This window comes from Zea mays, chromosome 2 (genome assembly GCF_902167145.1).
Source record: "Zea mays cultivar B73 chromosome 2, Zm-B73-REFERENCE-NAM-5.0, whole genome shotgun sequence".
Lineage (NCBI taxonomy): Eukaryota > Viridiplantae > Streptophyta > Magnoliopsida > Poales > Poaceae > Zea > Zea mays.
In genome coordinates this window covers 209,608,765-209,619,244 of record NC_050097.1, presented here as the reverse complement: position 1 = coordinate 209,619,244, position 10,480 = coordinate 209,608,765, and the positions used below count along the sequence as shown (strand labels likewise).

At 40.3% G+C, this 10,480-nt stretch overlaps 1 protein-coding gene and 1 pseudogene across 3 annotated transcripts; one reads left to right on the top strand and one right to left on the bottom strand.

Annotated features, from left to right (window-relative positions):
- Positions 1 to 2,034: 2,034 nt before the first annotated feature.
- On the top strand, positions 2,035 to 6,199 carry LOC542226 (calcium-dependent protein kinase). 2 transcript variants are annotated; one of them, XM_020548012.1, is made up of 9 exons: positions 2,035 to 2,389; positions 2,518 to 3,431; positions 4,374 to 4,517; positions 4,622 to 4,774; positions 4,857 to 4,972; positions 5,048 to 5,215; positions 5,302 to 5,429; positions 5,648 to 5,747; positions 5,833 to 6,158. In XM_020548012.1, exons 2-9 carry the CDS (start codon positions 2,720 to 2,722, stop codon positions 5,905 to 5,907), a joined length of 1,596 nt encoding a protein of 531 aa, XP_020403601.1. In that variant the 5' UTR covers positions 2,035 to 2,389; positions 2,518 to 2,719; the 3' UTR covers positions 5,908 to 6,158. The 2 variants fall into 2 exon arrangements, with proteins under 2 accessions (XP_020403601.1, NP_001105306.1); NM_001111836.1 differs by having other exon boundaries at positions 2,057 to 2,389; positions 2,635 to 3,431; positions 5,833 to 6,199.
- Positions 6,200 to 7,462: 1,263 nt separating this feature from the next.
- On the bottom strand, positions 7,463 to 10,171 carry LOC100502344 (pentatricopeptide repeat-containing protein pseudogene; annotated as a pseudogene). Its single transcript, NR_156468.1, has 4 exons — positions 9,370 to 10,171; positions 8,038 to 8,270; positions 7,848 to 7,955; positions 7,463 to 7,711 (listed from the first exon to the last, which is right to left on the bottom strand). The product of NR_156468.1 is annotated as a pentatricopeptide repeat-containing protein pseudogene (transcript).
- Positions 10,172 to 10,480: the final 309 nt, after the last annotated feature.

Genomic DNA, 10,480 nt, shown 5'->3' with positions numbered 1-10,480 from the left:
CAATTCACTCGTCGGTCCAGGGACCCCCGGGGTCGAAACGCCGACAAATTTATAGTTTTTTGTAACATCTCCATAAATAATTACAGTGTGGTCCTTCCGTTACTTCTTATCCTACGCTCATACGTATCGAGCAGTAGCTGTAGGTTTTAATCTTTCCCTGATAATTAATCGAACGAGGGAACTGATACATTAATATAATTGCCATCTTATTTTTTAAAAAGAACTTCGACAGACCCTATTATCTTTTGCATTGAGAAAATATGTATGTTTGAGAACGGTGTCATCAGTTATATATCAAAGAAATTCTAATGTTTTTGTTCCTAAATAAATAAATTTAACAAGTTTAGATCAGAACAGATTAGTAGGATAGATAAAAGACCATAGTACTTTTATTAATTATAGTAGTTACATATTTACCGATGATTATTTGGTTACATGGTAATTATAACATTTACTACATACTTCCAATAACTTATTTGACCGCTGAAACTCGTTCCTGGATTAGAAAATTCGGGAACGACAATCAATACGAGAGAACTATGAGAAAATTGAATAAGTTAGTGAGTCATTTATAGGGTGTTGGTTTGAGAAACCACTCCATCTAAATTAAGGTGGTGCATCATGAGTTCATTCCTCAAATTTAGTGAGATAACTTTATTCCTCATATTAGTACTAACTAATTAACTATGAGGAATGAGATGGTGATAGATCAACTTATTCTATTCCACAAACCAAACAAAAATAGTGATTAGTGAGAAGATGATGATCTAGCCCATTCCTTAAACAAATCGATATGGGACAATTTCAGGAATTATAGATGTGGGGCCTATGACCGAAGGTCATACTACCCATGTTGGACCTGCCACTCCCTTTCATCCCTAAGACAGGGTTAGGCTGTCGGCCAGATTCCTTTACTCCTCCAGGAGATCTCCAAACCTCGAAAGGCATAGGCCTCCACCAGGGTCACGAACATCCATGCGTAGCATGTGTTTGGGGCCAGTTTTACACTGAGCATGCTCCACACTACCTTGGGGTATGAGTGGCCTCGAAAGCTTACACCATCAGTTGCCTCTATACGCGAGGGGTCCTGAGGACTTATACCGCTAAACACCTCAGGGCGTGAGAGGTCCTAGGGGCTTATATAGCCTCTGGTGCATAGAAGGCCTCGATGTTTTATACCATCAGACATCCTAGGACATGAGATTGAGGGTTTATGCTTGTATGCCATGGTATGTGGTCTAAAAAACTTAGTTTAGAGGATAGTTTGTACAAACTGACTCACGCTTGTGGCTCTTCTTCGGTTGAGGCTAAGAGAGGTCTCTCGGTCATGGGTCCCTAGAGCAACGGTCCCTCTATTATGGGCGAGGAAGTCAGTCTCCTGAGCGCGCCTTGGCAACAACCAAGGTATGTCCTTCTATAGGCGCGGACAACTTTCTAGATTTTTATAATCATAAAACATCCAACCAAGGTGTAAGGTTTTATGACATGTGGGGTTCAATATAGTGAAAAATAGTTCTTGTTACTATTTTTTAAAATTGTTGGTGAGGCACCCCCTGCTATGAATATAGCTCCGACCCTTCTGTGAAATGTTCCGAGTGGTAATCTACTAATATTGTCACCATTGTCGCATAATTAATTGACAGAACGACGAATTGTTGAAGACCAACTCATTAGGCTTATCTAATCCCTATAGAATGGAATTCCTTTTAATTCTCAATTCTATGTACATATTCATGCCTTTTGGATTTATTGTAGAATTTAATAACACTATTTTTAGTAATAAATAACATATCATCGATAACCAATCGTATACGGTCGTTTTCTTCTCAAGATCTCTCGGCTCCTTAGCTCAACTTTTTAAGTGCTCAGTGATATATGACACATTCTTGTTTTGTTCATTGAAATAATTTGAAGATGGGCTCAGCTGTGATTGTGTAATCAGACACGTGGATCCTTAACTAATATAGAAAACAATAAGAGGGCTATTTCGCAAAACTACCACTCCATTTGCCTTACCTTCCGGTAAAGCAATGCAACTACAACGAGCTGACAGCAAAGCAAAGCTTGAGAGGCTTTTCTCAAAAACGCGCCGTCGCCGTTTCTTCCCCCTTTTTCTTTGAGAAAATTCGCCCGCGAGATCTTTAGTTTCAGACCCCGTGTGGATTAGTCGCTGTCACGATCGAGGCGGGGCGCCAATTGCGGTGGCCACCACCTCCAATCCACTCCCCGCGGTGGCCTCGCCGAGCTGTTCTTGCTCCGTCCTCCCTCCAACTCCAAGATTTGTTTCGCACCCGATTCCTGAGCTTCCGCGGCGCTTCTTGCTGAAAAGAAAGCTCCGAGTTCTTCAGTTCTGGATCGATAGAGAGGCGGTTCCTTTGCGGGCTCTGAGGTTGGAACCTTATTCTTCTTTCACTATACAGCGTCTCTTCCTTCCTGGATCCGAGGCATGTTATGATGTGGCTCTGTTTGGGGATTAGAGTTGTTTCTTTCGTCCTGTTGTCTGAATTTTGCTTGCAGATCCAGTGTCGAATACCGTGTCTTGAATCATGGCCTTGTGAATTCCAATATAAACGTTCCTGCTTGGCTTGCTTTGTTTTGACACAAGCGTTGTACTCCTTGGGGTTTTCCCTCCAGGTTCAGCTCTCGCTCTTGATTTGTCTCATCGACGCATCAGTTGGGCTGCAGGCTTAGAGCTGGAAGGAATAATTTGACTAGAGAAATGGGGCAGTGTTGTAGCAGAGCTCCCGCCCCGGACTCTGGACGGGGAGGCACCAATGGTTATGGCTATTCTAACCAGGCAAAGCCAGCGCAAACACCTTCGAGTTACAACCCTCCTCAGCAGCCGGCCGAGGTGAGGTACACGCCGCCGGCGACGAACCCTCCGGTAGTCCCACCTGTGCCTGTGCCACCGAAGCCCACGGCGGACACGATTCTTGGCAAACAGTACGAGGACGTGCGCTCTGTCTACTCCCTCGGAAAGGAGCTTGGCCGGGGCCAGTTCGGGGTGACATACCTCTGCACAGAGGTTGCCTCTGGTAAGCAGTACGCCTGCAAGTCCATCTCCAAGCGCAAGCTTACCAGCAAGGCAGACAGGGAGGACATTCGAAGAGAGATCCAGATCATGCAGCATCTGTCTGGACAGCCAAACATTGTTGAGTTCCGGGGAGCATACGAGGACAAGAGCAATGTCCATGTGGTGATGGAGCTCTGCGCAGGTGGGGAGCTCTTCGATCGCATCATTGCCAAGGGGCACTACACAGAGCGTGCAGCTGCTACAATCTGCAGAGCAGTTGTGAATGTTGTCAACATTTGCCACTTCATGGGTGTGATGCACCGTGACCTGAAACCGGAGAACTTCTTGCTTGCGAGCAAGGAGGAGAATGCAATGCTCAAGGCCACTGATTTTGGGCTTTCCGTCTTCATCGAAGAAGGTAATGAGAATATTATGCTCTGTGGACATTTGGAATTGCATTTTTAGCTTAATAATATAAATAACAGTTGTTAGCCATATTTTTTTAACTTTGATCTGTTCAGATTCACGACGTTAGTATGTCATGTATAATCTGATTTTGGGTAATGGGAACGTATGGTGCTTCTTAATCCAAGCCATTTGGGACATGTTCAGGCAATTTCCCCCTGCAAAGTGTATACTGTATAACATGCCATAATAATTTTAGTAACTTGAAAAACTTTTGCTCCTGCCTATCTTCATAGAGAACCAGCCAAAAACTGGTGATCGATACCGTGTTCAGTTTGAGGGAAAAGCACTGAAAACAGTACAGCTGTTTCTATGTCAGTTAGGCCCTATTTGAATCCATTATCTGCTAATAGTTAGCTAGCTACTAGCTCATAGCTAATACTAGCTAGCTAACTATTCGCCAAACTAGTGACATAGTTAATAGTTGGTTATTCAACTAACAATTAGCTAGACTACTAGCTGGACCCGTTTGGATCCAAAGGATCTAATTATTAGCAGCTATTTCTATGTCAGTTAGTAGTGGGAAACCACTAGTAATAGCTCAATGGCTTTTTTATGTTTGACTGGTTTGAAGCCCGATCACAATCACATTAAGATATGAAATGCTTTATCATTTTATTGCCCTTGTAGTGGCGATTCATATATCTGAGGTATATATTAATTTGTTGTGGATGGTAATAACAATTGCAGAATATATAGCAATTGCTTATTTTAGGGAGGCAAACTGTTCTGTTTTTTCCTCATACATTTTCATCAGTCGTCCCAGCATTTGTTTTTTCTCTATGATTCCTAATCAAAGAGAACTTGCTGTCAGAAACTGTTAGTGATTGATACCATAAGATTCGATCCTAAATTTCCAGATTTGAGATCTTTTTATCTCTGCACTGCATAACAGGAAAGATGTACAGGGACATCGTTGGAAGTGCTTATTATGTTGCGCCTGAAGTCCTTAAGCGGAGCTATGGAAAAGAGATAGATGTTTGGAGCGCAGGTGTTATTTTGTACATTCTTCTCAGTGGTGTGCCTCCATTTTGGGCTGGTATGATGACATCTAAGAACCACTTCAACTCTTGAATTAATGTATACTATTAAGCAGCAACATCATCTTTTTTTTGTTGTTTATCCTCTATTTTTGCTGTGTAGAAACTGAAAAGGGGATATTTGATGCTATTCTGCATGAGGAGATTGACTTTGAAAGTCAACCTTGGCCATCAATTTCTGAGAGTGCTAAAGACTTGGTTAGAAAGATGTTGACACGAGATCCAAAGAAAAGACTGACTTCAGCTCAAGTTCTTCGTAAGCTTCTCATGAATTAATAATTCCAAACTTAAGAAATTTTAAATAACAATAATAATAATAAATATAAATGCTCTATCAGAACATTCATGGCTCAGAGAAGGTGGAGGTGCATCTGATAAGCCTATCGACAGTGCTGTTCTTTCTAGAATGAAGCAGTTCAGAGCAATGAATAAGCTGAAAAAGATGGCCCTAAAGGTTACTGTCTTCATATTAATGCTTACTTGGCTAGTTTTCCTTTACCTAATGTTTTTTTTCCAAATATGTGTGCAGGTTATTGCCTCAAACCTTAACGAGGAAGAGATCAAGGGGCTAAAGCAAATGTTCATGAACATGGACACAGACAATAGTGGCACAATCACGTATGAAGAACTCAAAGCAGGACTAGCCAAACTTGGATCAAAGCTGTCGGAAGCTGAAGTAAAGCAGTTGATGGAGGCTGTATGTTCTAATCTATAATATATATTGCAATACCATTATTAGAATCATGTTCTTGACTGACATGCTTACCTTTCGACCTATTCCAGGCTGATGTTGATGGGAATGGATCCATCGACTATGTTGAGTTCATCACTGCCACAATGCATAGACACAAGCTCGAAAGAGACGAGTATTTGTTTAAGGCATTCCAGTACTTCGATAAAGATAACAGCGGGTGAGTACTTGCAAATTGATATATCAAATGCTAACATAACATGCCGCCACACTTTTTATCCCATCAAAACATGTTTACGCTATCGATTATGTACAAAAAAATCGACCCCTGGGGGAATGACCACCTCCTTTTTGCATGTAAAAGTATCTGGTCCACATTTATTGGCACTGGCTGAAACTGGTTTTGTTTAACATGGAGATTACGTTGATTTTATGCAGTTTCATCACAAGAGATGAGCTGGAGTCTGCTTTGATCGAGCATGAGATGGGTGACACGAGTACAATAAAGGAGATCATATCAGAAGTGGACACAGACAATGTAAGCTATTCACGCCGTTGTCTTTTCAGCCGTGTTTTGTTTATTCCTATCATCTTGTTGATGTTGGCCATTTTGCCTGACACAGGATGGGAGGATTAACTATGAGGAGTTCTGCGCAATGATGAGAGGAGGGATGCAGCAGCCAATGAGGCTCAAGTAGCCTGTTCCCTTAGTAGAAATGGTGTACCGTTAGTTACTGTTCTTCACTCTTTTTCCCCCTTCGTATTTGGTACTCTTGGTAGCCGGATTAAGCTTACAATGGGCGTCGCTCTTTTGCATTGTCAAGAGATGATTGTGTATATCTTTTTCTTTTGCTCGTGTTTGTTGCATTGTAGTATCCTGAACGTCCCTTCCTTTTGTAAGTTTGTTTATACACAAGCACATCCAATAGAAAGTGCAATTTGTGTCTCACTCTGTACTAGTTGTGTAATTGGTGATAGGAAAAAGGTCTATTTTTAATTACGTAACGAAGATTCCTTAGGCTATCCACAACATATCATCTAAAATAGGAGATTTATCATGTAGACACTATTTATAAAGTAAAGTTTAAAATAAAGGATATGATAAGATATTTGTAGAGTGAAGTTTAAAATAGAGAATACGATAGGGTAACTGCTAGAGATAAAATTTATTTAGTTGTTCTGCAATAATACTATGATGTTTGGATGCTAAAGTTTAGCACATGAATATAGAAAGATATTTATATTCCTAATTAATGTGAGTTGAGAGAGAGAGTGGATGAGAGAGTAGAAACATTATTATCTTAGACTACTTTTAGTCCTTTTTCTTATCTTAGACTATTTTTAGTTCATTTTAGCACATTTTTATAGGAGCTAAACTGTTAATGGATACTAAAGTTTAGCACTCTATTTTTGTCATCTTTCAGCACTCCTATTTTGATCTCCATGTGCTAAAGTTTAGGGGGTGTTTGGGAGTGAAGTTTTATCACAGTTTTGGAAGAATACTGTAGTATTCTCAAATACTGCAGTATTATATACAGAATGGTGTTTGGCAAGCTGGCTAAAATCTCTGTTTTCAAAACTGAAGCATTACAAATACTATAGTAGTTTTAAGCTATTCTAAACTTAGGTCTGGACCTCAGTTTTCAAAACTGCGGTATTGTAAACTGCGGTATTGTCATGACTAAAGTATACTGTAGTATTTCAAAAACTGTGGTTTTCAAAAACTTTGTTCCCAAACAGGGCCTTAAGTGTGGCGTTAAGGGGGTGTTTGGGAGTGAAGTTTTTTCACAGTTTTGGAAGAATACTGCAGTATTCTCAAATACTGCAGTATTATATACAGAATGGTGTTTGGCAAGCTAGCTAAAATCTCTGTTTTCAAAACTGAAGTATTGCAAATACTTTAGTTGTTTTAAGGTATTCTAAACTTAGGTCTGGATCTCAGTTTTCAAAATTGTGGTATTGTAAACTGCGGTATTGTCATGACTAAAGTATACTGTAGTATTTCAAAAACTGTGGTTTTCAAAAACTTTGTTCTCAAACAGGGCCTAAATTTTAGCACCATGGATCGGACAACTGAAATTATCATAATGCAAAGCCTGCTCCACATGGTCACCGGTCAGCGGAAGAAAAAATCTAGTAGGATGGTAATGAGCTTTAGATTTTATATTATAAACTTTAAGGATTTCTATTAATATATGAACTAACTTTTTGTGAAGAACCATTTGAATCGTGATACATTACACCCCTGCTAATAACCAACAAACCAGATCGACGGCAAGATTGGGATATGATCTTGACCGCGCAAGTGAAGGAAATGACAAAGAACACAAGAAAGCGTGGAGGAAATTTCAATCAGTGTAGTACAAGATAAACTACGGCAGAGAGGTCTGCAGCGGGAAGGGATGGTGATCAACTGATCATCTGATGAAAGCGTGGCCCCTCGCCTCTCGCTCAACCACCTGAAGCTGTGGCCACTTCGGTCTTGTCACCCGCTTCGTCGATCTGTGAGAACACAAATCGTCAGTCTGTGAGATCGAGACGCTGGACATTAGAGGGAGAGAGAGAGAGATAGAGAGAGAGTCGGTAGCCAGCATAATTCATGTCTTAGATCAAAAGATGAAATTTGTCCAGCACATACTTTGGGTGCAGTCACCCGGTTATCTCCTTCAAGTATAATACATTGCGCCAAAGAGCCTCCAGAGCATATGGATTCCCTTCGCATGCATAAAATAGCTTGCCATTAGCCCTGCAAGAGCAAGAGAATAAGATAAAGAATTTTTGGGGGGATAAAATCAGAGTGTTTGACCAACGGCTAGCAGAGAATGTACTTCACAAGAAACAGAAGAACAAAGTATCCAATTCCAGCAAATAAATCCACCACCACCTCATTTCTGCAGTTTAGCTGTCCCATGCGAAGCTTCTCTGAAAGATTACCAGAAGAAAACATGCCTTTTGTTGCATCAAGTGAATAGCTGATGCCGTTTTCAGTGTGTAACCCATCCATTATCACCAAGAAGTTCCAGTGTGTAATATCTCTTGTACCATTAGGCATGATTTTACCCTGACAAAAAAAAAAGAACAGATTGAATGAATCCTCTTGAAAAAGGCATACCCAATAGAAATAAATTCTTGGTAGAGTAAGCATGCCACAGGTCAAGTCATAAATTATAAGAAAAAAGATACTTAACATGGAAATTCAGTTAAGGATGGGAGACAAGACATGAACATACAAAGTATTAACTTTAGGGTTGATTTGGTGACAAGGGGATCCCGGGAGGATTGGAGGGGATTGAGGGGAAATAAACTAATTTCCCCCTCAATCCCCTCTAATCCTCCCGGGATCCCGGGTCACCAAATCAACCCTTAAGAGTAACAGCAGCCCAGCTAACATTATCATTCAGTTACACAAATAAATGTTCTACGGTCACTAATATTGGTATGATAATTATCCTCACTTCCAACAACGTTTCTAAGTTACTGGGGATATGAGTGAGACAATAAATACGCACATTCTAGCAATGCTGCAGGTGATTCAAATTTTCTGCAAGTATCACCATCATCACCAATAATAAAATCATTTAGTCCTAAGAAAGTTAGGGTAGACTACAGTTGAAACCCAACAGAAAACATAAATCAATGTTCAGACACATAGATACCTGTTTTCTATTATTCTATGCACTCCTATTTCAAGCTAAATCTTTAGGTATATTCCATCTTTTCAAATCTTTTTACAGTTTCTTCCCATGTCAACTTCGACGGTTCGGCCGTCCTCTGTCTCTCCTCTGAGTGCTATTGCGTCTTAGAATCCCATTACACATTAGTGCCTTTGGAGGTCTTCATTGGACATGTGCAAAGCATCTCAACCGATGTTGAACAAGCTTTTTTGCAATATCAAACTAACAAATGGGTAAATCATTAAACTTGATGTAGAAAAACACAAGAAAAGCAATGAATTCACAATGCATATTGTCTTCTACTTTGAAAATCACGCCAACACCACAACGTGCTTTCTATCTATAAATCTGAACATCTTCTGGATGAACCCAACGAAGGCTGTAGCTAAATGATAGTATCAGGTATCAGCAACCATCAGAAAATGCCAGGGAACACACAACTATTATCTGTAACCAATTTAAATACTTAGAAGAAAATGTTTTTACCTCAATTACCAGTTTTAGCATCGTGAAAAGGAACAGTACTATCTCTGGATCTTGTATTCACACTGCATGCAAACACAATCCTGAAGAAGCTAGCATGACATAACCAGCCAAAATTATGTTCCTAATGTATATGTTCCTTTACAACATCTTGATCCATTTCAGTTTATGATTTCACAATACTGGCTTCCACCAGTTCATCACAAAGAGCAAGAGTCGACTCCAAATTGTCCTCATTAAAGTTGAGATCAATATAAAAATCGTATACATCTGATTCAGCTGTCAAACCCTCCTTCCTCATATCATGAAACAGTTCTCTTGCTTCAACAAATTTCTTCTTTTTATTCAGCAATCTTATAAGAGCACTGTATGAGGTTGCAGTAAGTCTGAAACCCTTCTGTATCATTTCATCGTGGAAATATAGTGCCTCTTTCATATTTCTTGCCTTGCAGTGACCCTTGATCAATATATTGTATGTATTCTCATTTGGCCCTACATCTCGAGAACGCATCCCCTTATAGATCTCGGTGGTAGACTTCATGTTATTTTCAATGCAGTACTGCTTCATAAGAGAATTGTAAGTTGCAGCATTTGGATGTATGTTTTTCTCGAGCATCCAATCAAGCAGCTTCTTTCCTCCTTCTACCCTGCCTGACATGCAAAAACCATTCATCAAAACATTGTAAGTCACTATAGTTGGCTTAATTCCTTTATCTAACATCTCTTGCAAGAGGCTGTGAGCCCTGTCAAGGTCCCCTGACTTGCAGAGCGCATCAATAAGAGTTGTATATGTGTAAACGTCTGGTTTAAGACATGCTGTATCCATGTCTGCCATAGTCCTCATGGCCTGCTCCAGATAGCCTGCCTTGCATAGGCCATTGATCAGGGAGTTGTATGTGCAAGCATTCAGCTCAAGCCCCTTGTTAGACATCTCATGCAATAGCTCGTTAGCGGCCTGAACATCCCCTTGCTTGCATAGTCCATCTGTCAAAGCTGTATATGTCACTACATTTGGTGTCACTCCTCTCTGAACCATTGCATTATGCATCTGAAAGGCCTCCGCCATCTTCCCTCTCTTGCAGTACCCATCAATGAGCACTGTGTATGTTACTTC

Bases quoted from the DNA above. Each gene is read 5' to 3' on its own strand.
- LOC542226 (NM_001111836.1), top strand. From the start codon at position 2,720: ATGGGGCAGTGTTGTAGCAGAGCTCCCGCCCCGGACTCTGGACGGGGA. The intron at 4,518-4,621 runs GTATGATGACAT...TTTGCTGTGTAG, and splicing joins TGTGCCTCCATTTTGGGCTG to AAACTGAAAAGGGGATATTT. The intron at 5,216-5,301 runs GTATGTTCTAAT...GACCTATTCCAG, and splicing joins TAAAGCAGTTGATGGAGGCT to GCTGATGTTGATGGGAATGG.